We start from the raw sequence: 15,974 nt of genomic DNA on the forward strand, positions 1-15,974 counted from the left end.
GACTTATTTGGTGAAAAATTTCAGGAGCTTGTACATTTTTTAGTCTTTTCAGCGAACTCCCCGAATGCAAAACACCGACGGCCTCTGCCAACTCGAAGACGGTGGCTGTTAATGCTGCCACTATCTGCTGTAGCTGAGCCACCTGGCTTAGGTTGTCGCGAGACACCTCAACAACCATGGGTTGTACGTGGACCTCATGAACTTTGTCCGCGCTGACGACTAACGTATCCAGAGACCTCGAAGCCGCACACATCAGTACGGCCTGTGTGCTCTCTGCCTCTGCAACCACAAACACTATAGCAGCTCGGTGATGACTTTGTCACCACTGAATTGCTTCATTTCATGCAGTAGTTGGTTTGTCGCACGGTCACTTGGCGTTAGCTCTGTCAGTAAGCGGTTAAGTTTAGCCGTCTCACTTACTAATAGGCGTTTTACAAGCTACTCTTTTAATTGCCTATAAGACCCGACTCTTACTTTACAAAAACTATAATAATTTGAAGAGGTTAAATAATGTAGCCGGAAAAAAAATTTCGATGTCATGGCCAACGCGATGCCATGGAGACTTGTTAGCACTTATTAAGGGAAGGGTTCCCGAAATATCGGTATTTGCAAGAATAAATATCTATACCAGGGAAAAAGAAAAAAACAGTTTTCTGTTATTTCAAATAGGATTCCTAATCAGTCAAAAAAATGAAACCTGCTGTTATTGGTTTTGAAAACATAAGCGCTCTGCGTCTGCAAGGCTACTTTCGAAATATAAGCCTCATTAATGTTCACGACCCTGCAGAGGAAACCGCAGAGCCGGAGAAGAATACCTTCTACGAGGCAGTTGAGTGGACCCTCGAAGCCCGTTCCAAATATGATATCACAATCATACCTGGAGACTTCAGCAGTCAAATAGGTACGGAGCCCGTATTCAAGTGATATGTTAGCTCCCATAGCTTACATAAAGATACCAATAATAACGGACTGCGGATTATTTAGTTAGCAGCATCTCACGAAATGTTGTTAGAAGTACCTCATCTGCACAGAAAACGGTCTACAAACATACGTGGACCTGGACCACTTTCAACCAAATTGACCACGTGCTGATTGAAGGCCGCCACCTCTCAGCCTTGATGAATGTCAGAACATATAGGGGGGGGGGGGGGGCAATAAAGACTCGAAGCACTATCTCTTTGGCGCGGTACTCCGGGCTCGAACTACATCCCCACCTAGTAATTTCTGTGATAATCAAGTTAGAGCGAACACAAAAGCTATCCACAACACATCCTTTCGTAACACCTATAAGGGGAAAATGGGTGCCGCAATGTCCTGGAGATGAAGCATCAATGAATGATCCTCAGAACCAACTTAAAAGCATTATCGTTGATACGGCCACAAACATACTTGGCCCCAGCCGCAAAAAAAGTCGAAGCGGCTGGTTCGAAGATGAATGTAAGCTAGCAACGGAATGGAAGAATGCTGCATACCGAGTAATATTGCATTCTCAAAGAACGCGGGCACGAGCTGAGATCAACTTCGTCGAGTGGAGAAGCAACTTCACAGACGGAAAAAGCAAGCCTGGGAGAACCAACAGGTCTGTGAACTCGAGAAGTACAGGGAGCAACCGCACCAGGCGTGCAAGTTTCACCAACAAGTCAGCAGGATGAAGCCTTGTACACATCGATGTTCATTCTGTCGAGACAAAGAGGGAAATATGATTTCCGGCCAGATAAAAGCAGCAGGATCACTCTCAAGACCATTCGACATCAACAACGCTCTACGACAAGGGGATGCCCTATCATGGAGAAAGTGATCCGTGATGCTGAGGTAAATGCGAGGGTTACGATTGTCTTTAAGTCCACCCAACTACTGGCCTATCCTGACGACATCAATGAAGGCAAGACAAAATATATGGTGGCAACGTCAGCACCAAAAACCAACCAACCAACAACATCAAACCTCACTAGTCAAACGGAAAGTGTGTTGGGTCGAAAATCACAACCGATAACAGCTACGATGATAAAATTCGCGCAGGGTTGTTGGCAGCCAACAGAACCTAGTTCAGCTTACAAAAACTGTTTCGCACGAAACGTCTCACCATAGGTTCAAAGCTCTTACAGTACAAGACAATGATCTTGCCAGTCCTCATGTATTCCTCAGTGACTTGGGTTCTTAGCAAAAGAAAAATTGAGAACTCTTGACCGCATTCGAGAGAAGAATTCTCCCACGAATTGTTGGCCCCTTACATGAGGATGGACGATTCCGTAGTCTACATAACGACGAAATCTCTGAGCGATACCATGACCGTCAGGTTATGGATAAAATCCGGGTCAATAGGTTACGGTGTGCGGGTGGTGGGAAAGTCTATAAGGGCAACATCTATAGTAGAAGAAGAAGACGAGGCCACCAGCGACGCCAGACAGCTTTTAGGGATATCGAATTGAAGGAACTCGGCGCAAAACCGAGATGTCTGGAGTTCCTTATTAAGGCAGACTTAGACCGGATCCCGGTTGTTGCGCCGTTGATGATGGTGATGATCTTATCGGACCAATCGAGCAGCAAAATTATCGGACTCCTCGGATTTTGACTCCATCCAACCCTCCTTAACTCTCATCAATTCCCTTGCGAGAAGTTCCCTCGAGTACTGCTCCGTGATCTGGTCGCCATTCCGTAATTGTGATTGTTTTCACTTGAAAAGGTGCGACGTAGATTCACATGTTCCCTCTTCTTTAAGAAAAATGTTCTCCGTGTGGACGACCCCTCCCACCTCCGTTTTCTGAACCTTCCATTTCTACGATGGCGTAGAACCTATCTGGATTTAATTATATCTTTTAAACTTTCCTTGGGTCTGATGGACTGCTCCTCAAATTACATCACTTATCGTCCTGCGTCTTAGATTACACCCAACGCAGACATTTTCAACGTACCCTTCGCGGAGCTCGAACTCTATTTCCATTCGTCGATTCCTAGACTTTGTAAAAATTATAATGCATAACACCTGGGTCCCTTAAACTTTTCTTCTTTCAGTAGTTTCAAGCATAGGTTAAGGTTCTGGCTTTCTCCTCCTCATGAGGGCAATATATAACCGGAGTTTACTCTGTTTATTATTCAATATTCAATTACTCCAATGAATCTTTAGCCAGATCAAATTAATCTTTAGCCCGCAGATTTCGTCAGTTTAGTTTATTTACAAGGCAATATCTTTGACATTGTGTAATATCTAGAAGCCCATAAGAAGACGCGAAGGAATTTTGTAGATGTCCGTTCAACCCCAATTAGGTTATAGAAGGTAAACTCATAAAAGATACTATAAACAAAAATTGCCACCTACGTTGGTGAAAATCTCGTTTCTTTTGATGACCAGTAGATATTTACTACCAAAGTATACATATTTTGACTTTTTTCCTTCTTCTGTGCTGAGAATCTCCTATTATTCCAGTGGATGAAAGCACGCTATAAAACTATTCAGGCCTTTAGTTCTTACGCATGCAAATAGCTTCATAAATACTTAATTTGAATATTAATCCTGTTCCATTGTGAATTTTAATTCCGAAGTGTATAAATTACAAAATTCACGAGACCAGATAAATTGATTGTAAAGAATGCCTGCCTGAATCTTCACCCTTCCTTCCTTGGCAGCTAGGCCTCCCTCACCATCTCCCAGGCGGTGCTAGATACATATCAATCGAAACCCCAGACAAGATTGCGAATGTTTTGGCTGAGTGGCTTCGATAGATTTGAACAGCTTTTCTGTGATGTAAACACTCGTCGCCATCACTCACGACAATTTATATTTACCCAAGCCCACAGAAGCCATTCTCGAGCCCAAGTTCTCGTAGGAAAAGAAATGCGAGTGAAAGTTTAATTGCTAGACACAGTGTGTGGCCATACGAATGTACAGCTAAGAATGCTATCTTCAATCGGTCAAGCGGCTGAACTGAGGTAGTCGAGTAGCCAGAGCGGATTTATCTATCCAGCCGAGCGTTTGGGGCTCCAAATCTTTTAAATTGTCCGCTCGAAACGCCGCGATCCACATTCGAAAGCGGATATTCGGCCAGAGTGTTTCCGACAGAACGACGGTTTCGTCAGTTTTCAAAATATCTTATTCGGTGGCATTTAGTAAGAAATTAGTCGCGCAGGCCGTCTAATGTCTGGTATTGTAACGCAAGTGTAACGAGCCAAGAAATTCCTGATAACGAGGCAAACACAATACATTACATTCCGTGAGTGTTATTAACGCGTGACCGTTACTATAAAAAAAGTTTTTATTACTAGTTTGTGAGGAAGAGTGAATATTGATTTGATAAAATGACTAGTGATACTCCCCCGGCGAACAACAAACCCGTGACCCCAGGATCTTTGAAGGAAACCGTCACAAATGAACTGGAACGACTGGAAACTACCAACAAATGGGTTTGGTACTTATCAATTTTTTTTTTTATTCCCAATAATTTGAGTTTGATAAGAAAAACGATAAAATTATTCTGGTTCAAACTTGATAGAGATTCCCTTAAAACGCGTAGGATTGCGATAAGTTGTTTTGAAAAAAAAGGAAAAAAAGTTATCTTTAGAGTTGGAAGAAAAAAAGTTACCAAAAAATGCAAATCAATTGAAAAACATTTTTTCCTCGACTAGGGTACCGAATTTACACAGGGATTTAAGCTTCTTTTTAACTTCATAATACGCACAACATTGCAAGGCAATTAAATTAATTCGAGGTGTCATCTTCAATCCTAAATTTTTATTTATTTGCCATATCCCTGGCATGCTAAAGTTCATGTGGCAAAATTTGATTTTGAAAGGTTCGGACTGCTTTACTCAGGCAAACCCTCACCTTTTATTCGACCATGGAGCTTACATACTCCAGTTGCAAAAAAAACTTCTACTTTAACCAAATTTGGGGGAAACAAAGGTTCCTGTTCGTTTCAGCGAAGAGAGTATTATTGCTTGCAGAAACTACATTTCGGGAGCCAATTATTCTCTGCTTCTTCTTCGTCGCCCTGAAGATGAGAATAGCTGATTCCCAGTAACAGTCAAATCTAACATTTAAACTAGAACGAATGGCCACCGCTAGTCACTTCTTCAAATTGGGGAACAAATAGTAGGCCGACGGAGCCAAGTCTGGAGAATAGGGGGTTGGAACCTTATTTCCATTAATTTTGTGACCACAACTGCTGAGGTGTGAGCTGGTGCGATGCCGTGATGAAAAAGGACTGTTTTGTGGGCCAATCGTGGGCGTTTTTCTTGCAAGCCGGTTTTCAAACGGTCCAATAACGATGAATAATATGTGCATGCAGTTAGTTTAGTTAACTGGGGGGAGCCCCAGCTCCGAGCACTCAGGCCATTATGAAGCCCATTGTATCATACTATCCCCGTAAGTTGCCTATTCAATGGCTTCCCGCCTACGGTGTTCGCAGGCTTTAGCGAATCTGAGAACATTCTCAAGAGGCAGAAAGTGTCAGATTCTTCATTGAATAAAACATTGCCAAGGTGTCTTCGTCTGAGATCTGAGGATGCCGGGCAGCTGCATAAAAAGTGCAGAGTCGTCTCCTCCTCTTCCTCACATTGGCTGCACGTAACCTAAACCACTACCCCAATCTTTGGTAGTTTAAGGAGCAGTGTCCCGATAAAAGCCCTACTAGCGTTTTCATGTCGCACTTCTTAAGGGACAACAAAAATGCCGCTCCAGTGGCCTTAGGCTCTTTCACAAGGTTTTTGGCTGCCGGCAAGAGTCCAAATTTTTCCACTCGGTTGCGTGAATCCTTGCAATTTCACCCTTCAGAGTAGACTGGACAGTAGATGGTTGGATTCCAAGAGCTGGTTCTGGCCCCACCATTGTGGATCCATACCCTCGGCGAGCCAGTCTATCAGCCTCCTCATTACCGGCGATGTTAGAGTGTCCCGGCACCCACATCAGGAATCTTTCGTTCAGTCGGCCAAGTTTCAGCAGCACCTGATGACAACTCCACACCAACTGGCGTGATATGTTGTTGCCATTTAGTGCTGATAATGCCGCCCGACTGTCGGAACAGATTCGAATAGTGCGACGCCTCCATTTTTGTCGCAGACTGACTTCTGCTGCCAATGAAATGGCATATATCTCCGCCTGGAATATGGTCGTCATTTTTCCGAGGGTCGGGCCAGTTCCATAATCGGATTCTCCGAGAACACACCTGCACCCGATCCATCCTCTGTGACTGACCCGTCGGTGAAGATTATTAGGTCTGTAATCTGAAAAGACTTATGGCCACTTTTCGACCATTCTTCTCTTTCGGTGATTACGACAGTGTATGTCTTTTCAAAGACGAATCTGGAAACCATATGATCGGTCGGCATCAGGGCTACCGGATGTCTTTCAAGGAATTTCCAGATAGACGCATGCCCGTTGGATTGGCCGCCTTTCCACGCCCCAATGATATCGAGCCTATATGCGTCGTTGGCCGCTTTCCATTTCACCTCCAAGTGAATGGGGGGTAAATTTAAGATCGCTTCAAGGGCTGCAGTCGGCGTAGTACTCATTGCTCCAGTAATACTTGTGCATGGGAATTCCAAAACACAGTCACCATAACTGTCTTCGCTTTTTTGTCGCAGATTCTCCCTTGATAACCCGTTGTTTAGATTTTTCCTTGGTCTCAGGACTATACTGGTGGATCCAAACCTCCATAATGGCGAAACAAACTTAAAGTCCTGCGGCTTCTTCTGGAACAGCTGCAAGCCGTCGTTACAACATTTCACCCGATTTCGTCTTTTGTCAAACGTGAGCTATCGCGGCACCGAACTTACGGTTAGTGTTTTCATGTCCAAATGTACAGCCTTAACCATAAATATTAGGCACCCTACATTTTATGCTTTTTTCTTGTTCTCCCTTACTTTGTGCTTTAGGGGTTGGGGGCCCACATCTGAGTACTGAGCCGGCAAATCTAACAAGACAATGCTATTATCTCTTGACAAATCCATTGTGATAGCTGATTTGTAATAGGGTGACTTTTTTGAGAGTAGGGTAGGTAAATGAGTTTAAGCACAGAATGTTGGACTCCCGCAATAATCCGCTGCCGGACTCCCAACTAAACACCTTCTTGTCATCAGAGAACTAGCCTGGAACCGTTCGACACATTATTTCGGGCTACCCCTCCCGCTCTCCTGACTTTGGGAGCCTTCAAGTCAGGGAATCCTTTTCAGCAACTGGAGGGGAGGAAGGGAGTTGTTAGTTCAGGAAACCCCTTGCCATCCAGTCCCTCCGCCGGTCGAGTTCAATCTTCTTCGCAATAAGAAGAGCCCGAACATGTCGTCCGCCACTCCATTGCAGAACACACAATCAAGAAATCGCGGCCTCCCCAATCCTGTACAGTTAAGACTGAAAACCTTCATGCCCGCTTAGAAGTTGTGTAAGGAAGTAATCAATTTCACCATGCGTTCGCATATAGCTTTACGCTCCTTGGCAAAGAGGCCAATGGGGATCACTCCCGCGATCACCATTACGACCGCTCCTGAGACGGTGCGATAAGCAAACGCCACTCGCAAAGCCCCCCGTCTCTGCACTTAAGCAAGGCGCTTCCGATGCGCCTCCTTATCGAGGGCATCAGCCCATACCTCCGTGCCATAGACCAGAACTGACTGCGTTATGGTGGAACATCAATTTGTAAACTTCCGCCGGAATACCATCAGGACCTGGCGCATTCTTGTTTTTCATAGTGAGAACCACTTCTTCGACGCTTTCCACGCTATTGACATCAACCCGTATAGGATGTCTAGGGAGTAATGCCCGTACAATGCGGCCCATCTGTTTGGTGCTTAGTATGCGGGGCTTCCGCAGAGCCCCGGTTTTCCGAATAACAAGCTTATAGCCAAGTGGTTAGATATTGTCGTCTATTTGTAGTTACTACAATTTTATTTTATAATGTATATATATTTCGGGAGCAACTTACTCCCTTCATCAGTACAAAGCTACTGAAAACAATTGCGATTCTACGGTTCTATTTATACTAAAAACAAAAATATATTATTCGAATCTTGTACACATGAGCAAGTCGAAAAGAGAAAGCTCGGCACTTCAGATGTGAAAGTGTGTTATCATCATCATCAACGGCGCAACAACCGGTATCCGGTCCAAGCCTGCCTTAATAAGGAACTCTAGACATCCCGGTTTTGCCCCGAGGTCCACCAATTCGATATCCCTAAAAGCCCTTTGGCGTCCTGACCTACACCATTGCCACATCTTAGGCACGGTCTGACTCGTCTCCATTTTCTGCCATAGATATTGTCCTTATAGACTTTCCGGGCTGGATCATCCTCATCCATACGGATTAAGTTACCCGCCCATCGTAACTTATTGAGCCGGATTTTATCCACAATCAAACGGTCGTGGTATCGCTCATAGATTTCGTCGTTATGTAGGCTACGGAATCGTCCATCCTCATGTAGGGGGCCAAAAATTCTTCGGAGGATTCTTCTCTCGAGCGCGGCCAAGATTTCGGAATTCTTCTTGCTAAGAACCCCTGTTTGACCAGTGCGGTTCGATGTTGTTGATTGGTTGGTTTTCGGGGCTGACGTTGTCACCATATACTTTGTCTTGCCTTCATTGATGTGCAGCCAAAAACCTCGCGCCAATTACCGCCTGCTCGATCTGGATAAAGGCAGTTTGTACGTCTCGGGTGGTTCTTCCCAAGATGTCGATCTCGTCAGCATAGGCCAGTAGTTGAGTGGACTTAAAGAGGATCGTACCTCTTGCATTTGCCTCAGCATCACGGATCACTTTCTCGAGGGCCAGGTTAAAGAGGACACATAATTGAGCATCACCTTGTCGTAGACCGTTGTTGATGTCGAATGGTCTTGAGAGTGATCCTGCTGCTTTTATCTGGCCTCGCACATTGGTCAGGGTCAGCCTAGTCAGTCTTATAAGTTTCGTCGGGATACCGAAAGTGTGTTAGCACACAATAAATTTACGAATTTCTACCAAACTTTTCAATATTATGCCCCTTATTGTGTTCGTCCAGAGTAAACTTAACGAAGATTATTCAGTAGCTATTGGGGTATAGGGTATTTTGAGGTATGTGGGGACATCGCTATGATTTATCTTTATCCTTAATTTAAGTGTACATTTCACAATTGCTTACCCCCTCACCCGCCTCTGCAACTAAGGCCAACAACGACCTGTTTTTGAAAATATTAATCGAGCCTTTTTATTTGATACCTTACGTGGCTATATTCGGCGGAAAAAATATTTGAGCCCTCCCTTTTGCATGCAGGACAATCTTTTCCCAAAGCAACATAAAGTGATGCCCTTTTATCGGATGCATGGGGGTTCCTATTTCCAATGTTTTCGTCGAATTTCGTCTCAACATGTCACCGGAAAATAGACAAACAGTAAACGGATTTTAACACGGTTTTTTCAAAATATAATTTGCCACCACAATGGTCCGCTTGGATTTCAATGGCAATAAAATCCAAAAATAGCTCGTCTGTTTACTGATATATTTCTGGATTAAGCTTCTAATTATAAACACAAATTTCCTCAATGAAAATATAGCAGATTCACAGATATAAACGGATAAAAATGAATATTTGTGTATTCAATTTTAATCGGAAAACATGAAGTCCACTCAGTGATTGCTAAAGGCTAAAATCCTGTTCTTTATTCACAAAAGCTGCTCCATTTAATAGGTTCTCTAGTGGGATAAAAACATAGAGTAATTTCTACTTTAACAGTGATAAAAGTATTTTTTTAGTAAATTTATTGATTTTTTCTTAATGAGCTATTCATCGATCACCAATAAGGAGAAACATAAAAATAAAATAAAAATAAAAGCTCTCATGGTAAAGACTGAACTTTCAACCGCACCCCACAGGGAGTTAGGAGTTTATGAAGGGGGAGGGGCGAGGTACCCTCTTCAACCCCGATGAAAACCACTGGTGGTCACGCCACCATAAAAAGTTGAGTCTTTTTTATATCACGTTTGATTTGCCAGTCCTCCCGCCCGTGGAAGGAGGAAAAAAGAAGGTATGTAGAAGGAGCAAGGAGGTTCTCCTTTTCGAACACTGCTAAAGAATTCTGGCGGGTTATCCTCCGTCAAAAGTTTATAGCGCCACGAAAAGGGACTATTTTCGTATCATTAATAAGCTCCCGGCAAAGAGACGGTGGAGGGGCAATTCCGTAAGCCCCTTGCACGAACCGCCCTCCCCCAAGGTTACCTTACCAAAAATCTTATTAATGATACGAAAATAGCCCCTTTTCGGGGCGCGTAACTTTTAAAGAAATAGTGACTTTTATGGGTAGAAAGGCTATATATCCTGTTTATCCCCTCCTTCTCCAAGGCTGGGGCTGGCAAATCAAACTTTATCATAATGATATAAAAAATACCCCTTAATTGAAGTGCGCTACGATTTTCGAACGGGATTTGAGAAAGAGGACCCTGCGCTTCTTTGTCTAAACACTCCTTTACGCCTGCGAGGATTACCCTACTATTTTGACATCAAAGTAACCCCATTCTGGGGATAATAATAATAGATTAGATCAGGATCAGGATTACGGTTCATTGTAGAAGTCAATCCGGACACTTGGTTATCAAATGCATTTCATTTGCAGGGCGAACGACTGTCATAATTCTTCAACAGGATTAGAGAGGAAAGACTTTCTCCCTCCACTTGTCCTCCACTCTCCCCATGCCTTCTCCTTAACGGGGTTGAGTTTAAAACTCCAACTTAGCTATGATGCTATAAAAAAGCCATTTTGAGGGACCTCCTTTCTAAAGAGGATCGACCGCTATGAGGTTTCATCGTGGTTGAAAAGGTGGACCCCCCTCATGTTAATATTCGTGTTTCTCTCGCGTTCACTCTTTCCAATGACTTCTTCCTGCCTAAGCTTCTTTCCGATGGCTGATATCACCTTTTCGACTTCGGTCCATATTCCCTTTGCCTTCACCATAAGTACTATTATATTTTCGGGTGTAAAGTGCTCCCCAGTTGTATAAAAGTTTCCAATGTAACCCTTTGGGCTTCGAATCTGGGGCAATGAAAAAAGACGTGTTCTGCGTTCTCTGCAATATTTGGGCACTTTGGGCAATATGGCGAATTATCACGCCCAAATCGATACGGATATGCTCGATAGCCTCCGTGTCCGCTCAAGAATTGAGTTAGGTCGAAACCTACTTCGCCGTGAGGTCGCTCGATCCATTTCCGGATATCCCATATGATTTTATGAGTCCAGCGGCCTTTTTCTGACTCGTCCAACTTCTCTTGCCATTCCCCGAAAGTTTCAGTTTGTGCGAACTGTCGCCGACGGGCAGGGGATTCTTCGGTGAGATACGTTCGATCGCAAAGTCGTTATATTTCTTTCGCCAGAATTTCAATCGGAACCATTCCTGCTATCACGCAAGCTGCTTTATTGGATATTGTTCTGTAAGCGCAACATGTTCGGAGTACACTTATGCGATACACAGCTCCAATCTTTCTTTTATTTGCTATATTTTTCAGTGCAACTGCCCATACTGGGGCTGCATACAGTAGGATCGAACTAACCACCTTCGAAATAAAGAGTCGAAAGCTCGGCCTTGGGCCACCTATATTTGGTAGCATTCTCGCAACCTCGCCTTGGTTTCTGCATCCGCCACATGCAATCTGAAGTTTAACTTCTGGTCAATCACTACGCCTAAGTACCTAAGCGCAGGCTTGGAATGAATTGTTTGCGTTCCAACTTTGACTTTCATGAAAGAGCACTTTCTTCGCTTAGTAATAAGTACTACTTCCGTCTTATGCTCTGCGAGCTGTAGGCCAGCATTCTCTAACTACGATTTAATCTAATAGACTGCTTCATTTGCATAATGCTCGACTTCTTCGAGAAGGCACGAACAACCGTCACACCAACATCGTGCGTGAAACCAATAGAGGACACACCAGTAGGAAGGTCTAGGGTCAGTACTCCGTTATACATAATAATCCACAAGAGTGGCCCTAGGACAGACCTTTGGGGAACTCCACATGTCGTTTGGTATAATTTCATTTCTTCATCTGATTCGCAGCACACAATCCTATCGATTAGGAAATCGGCAACGATACGCACCTGGTACTTCACTACGCCTAAGTTGATTTGGGACTCAAGTATCTTGCTCTATCTAGCGGAATTGAAGGAGTTCTTCACATCCAGTGTAATCACTGCACAACATTTGCCCTCGTCAAGTGCGGTCTTAGCTATGTTAGCTACTAGGACAACTGCATCTGTTGTAGACCTCCTCTTTTGAAAACCAAACTGATTTTCGGAGAGACCGTCATCCTTTTCGGCAATTCGAAGTAATCTGCTATAGATTACTCGTTCGAATAGTTTGCCAGTATTATTTAGAAGGCATATCGGTCTGTATGACGAAGCTTCCCCCAAAGGTTTGTTTGGCTTGGGGACTAGTATTAATTTCTGCTTCTTCCATTGTGTAGGATATTGTCCTTCTTCAATGCATGTGGTTAACGTCTCGTCAAACATATTTGAAGCTATTTTGACTGCTGCCTTGAGAGATTTATTGTAGATGCTATCCAAACTAGGTGCTTTATTTCCAACAATTTTATCCGCAGTTTCCTCCTTTTCACTTACCATGAGAACTTCGGTGGTGTCTATGTCGACAGTGGGAAAGTTAGCGGTACTCACCTTCTGCCTGTCTGCCCGTCACATGCATTTTTCTCGGAGACTATAGCAACGATTGGAACCAAATGTGGTGAAAAGGTGGAAACTGTCAACGCTCACGCATACTGTAAGTTACATCCTGTTACGTCGAATTTAAGGGGAGGTCTCCAAATATGCAAAAAAGGGGTGTAAATTTTTTTCCACCAAATGTAGTCATGTGGGGTATCAAATGAAAGGTCTCGATTCCCAAGCTATCTTAGTTTTGACATATGTTGGAAAGGCGGGGAGTTCGGGGGGTCGAAAGTGATCATTTATTTAACGATGCCATTCTCAAAAACTGCGCAACCGAAAAATCTGAAAAAAAATCAAGAGGTTGCCACTATATGGTGGCTAGGCTCGTATGTTTCCTTAATTTTCAGTAATTGGCTGCAGAACCCCCCTTAAGTTCATCCTAGTACCACAAGATTTTGCAGCAGCGTAGGCTATAATATAGAGCTTGAGTTTGGTGTAAATCGCACCAGTAATAACAAAGTTATAATAGTTGAAAGTTAGTCAAAGCTAATTAATATAGTTTATGCCTATACTATGACTAAAAACTAAAACGAAATGTTTCCCTGCGACCCCCCTTTCGTATGACCTCGCTTTGGTGTGGTATTGACGAATTGATATGTTGTGATGACATCGTACATATTTTGGAATGCGCGAAATTCCCATAATATGTAAAAGTTTCGCCTTCTAGAACTTTGTTAATAATAGTGGGATTTCCTTCAAACTTCCCAAAAATATGCCTTATGTCATGAACTTAAAAAGGGTTTCTGGCTAAATTTCTAAGTGCAGACATCGGAACGGGATGTATTTTTAGGCCTAGATTTCATTTAGGTACACCACTGTAATTCTCTATAGATTTTTAGGTTGGATAGGTTCTGAGAATTGGACCTGTTACACTTTTTGAGGGTCATATCGTTTCTAATAAGGTTTTGTTTCACACAAAACTTCAAAAAACATTAGTAAATACTGAGAGTGTTACTCTAGACACCCCTTAGTTCCTAATGAGAATCATTGTTACTTATTTCAGTAAACCTTGTTCTTAATTATTCCGTGGGTGTCAGCATGTCTCTTATACACTTTCTCCTTCAAAGTAATTGAAACGAAGCACGAGCTCAATATACTGCACGAGCGATGCAACTAAGAATCTCTATAACCGCAAAACTTAATAATAATTGTTAATTATACGATTTTTTGCACTTTAAAACTACAGTTTTCTAATAAGTAATTTCACTTTATATATTCCAACAGTTTAGTATAACCATCTAAACGATGGAATTTTGACTAATTATTTTATTTACAGAGATAAGTTCCTTTGTTCCGTTTTCCAGTTACTTAACACTTAAGAATAGATTCTAATTACGCTATAGATATTTTATTAGTTAGAATTTGTTGCAGACACGTGTTCCACAATTGCACAATATGAATCTATGCCATAAAAAGTGAAAGGTTCTAAGAAGAATGGCGGATTCAAGCACATGCCCGCACTAGAGAATACGAGTACATATCACCATATAGGCCTACTTACGTAAACCCTGCATCATCATTTGCAACTAGAAAAGAAAGCATTCTCAGCAATTAAACCAAGAAGTTAGCATTCCTCTTTGCTGCATTTTCTTTACATCTGCGCCCATTTATCTAATCCATCTTGTACTCGCATAAAATCCACACCACATAATCGTTTCCTCGCAACCATGGCAATTAAGAACCATCAGACATTAAGCCTCAATTTTATTTATCCATTATAAACCTCTGTAAATATTTACACACATAATGTAAGAACGTATCCAACTGAAACTGTAAGACTGGCGCCAGTGTTTACATTATATTTTATGCACTTTTTATTCGTGGGTTGGAAGAACAGAAAGATACAGTGGCAGAATTACTGGGGCAAGAAACGCAAGACATTATGGCTCTTGTGGGAGCTTGTGTGTATCTTTTATTTAAAAAGATTCGTTTCTGGTTACCAGTTAAGAAACCTGAAGCACTTTAATTTCTTGGAAGATAATGGAAGTAATATTATTTCAATATAATGTCCGTATGGAAATCAATTGCAGATATTTTTAAAGAAGTGCTGTTGGAGGCTGCATCTTCGTTTGGAATTCTATCACTTCAAAAAACTACATAACAAAAATATATATGTACCCATTCTGATTCAGCGTGCCTTAAGCTATTTGGAAGGGTGGATAGGATGGACGCCAAGCCAGGCGAAGAATCTGGAGCTAGAAGCTAGGAAGGGCTGGTTTATAAAATTGGGATTGGGTAGGTATCAGTGGTCGCTCCGAGGATCCCAATTAATGATGTGGTGCTCCATTTTGATGCCACCCCTGACACTATGATTGCTGTGGTAAGAACAAGCGAATAGAACCCAGCCGGCTCAGATTTTCAGAACCATGCCCGTAGCATTCACGAAGGATACCAACTCTTCCACCTCCCAACTAAAGATCTCCTTGAGGTCCTCAAAGAATGGTTAACCTAGTGTCAGTAGCCTGGCTCTTTCTAGAACGGGGCTGAGGGATTGTCCTTCCTTTCCGCAGTTTCGACAATGCAAATTGTGGGGTATGCATCCTGACGCAGAGTAACGCAGGACTACCTGGCCAGCCCAAGGTTCCAAAGACGAGGAACACTGAGGGGGCGGGGGGTGACTTTGAGGATGGTTCCCTGACTGTTCAGCGCATCCCTGCACTGCCTCACCAGCTTAGGGGATGTCGCCACTGCGTAATAATAATAATCGTTGGCAATTGGGTCAGGAGCTTGGAGCGTACGGTACACTATGGGAGGCAATGTGGTCAGCATTGCCCTCGTCCGTAATTATTATTACCACAATTTGACTCATGCACTCATTTACAGCTGAGACGACTGGTATCCAACATCCAGTCACGACTCAAATCCCTTTCCCCACTAGTGAAATTTTACCTGCGACCAGACTATTTCTGATCCGTCGGTAAAGAATACCGTGTGGTAACCTTGTAACATGTCGCTGATTCTTCACTCTGTCCAGGCTGGAAAGTCCTCGTGAAGTTCGGCTTGTGTATGCCCAGAGTTCCTAAGCTACTTCCTTTAGGACGTTACTCTAGAAGTAGGACTTCACTGTCCCGAACCTTGGCCGCTTGAACCGCTCCTGTCTAATATGCGTAGACTTGGATCCATCATTATCAACTCGATGGAGGGAGAGCACTTCCCTGAGATGTAATTCTGCTCACAGCTCTGTTCAAGCGCTTACCTCTCAGATCAGATTGGATTATCCTAATTGTTAGCATGGATATTATCCAATGCATAAAATAACCCTCTAATTCAATGCTGATTATGGTTTCCTTGATGGAGTTGGTATTAAAGTTGT

The 15,974-nt window shown here is 43.0% G+C and overlaps 1 protein-coding gene across 1 annotated transcript in view; it reads left to right on the forward strand.

Annotated features, from left to right (window-relative positions):
* The first annotated feature begins 3,872 nt into the window (after positions 1-3,872).
* LOC119652859 (organic cation transporter protein) overlaps positions 3,873-15,974 on the forward strand; it is an 82,714-nt gene continuing 70,612 nt past the window's right edge. The window contains exon 1 of the mRNA XM_038057215.1: positions 3,873-4,403. Within this exon, the coding sequence (XP_037913143.1) occupies positions 4,294-4,403 (110 nt within the window). The 5' untranslated portion in view covers positions 3,873-4,293. The remainder of the gene's footprint in view (positions 4,404-15,974) is intronic.

The sequence above is a fragment of the Hermetia illucens genome, chromosome 3, assembly GCF_905115235.1.
Source record: "Hermetia illucens chromosome 3, iHerIll2.2.curated.20191125, whole genome shotgun sequence".
Lineage (NCBI taxonomy): Eukaryota > Metazoa > Arthropoda > Insecta > Diptera > Stratiomyidae > Hermetia > Hermetia illucens.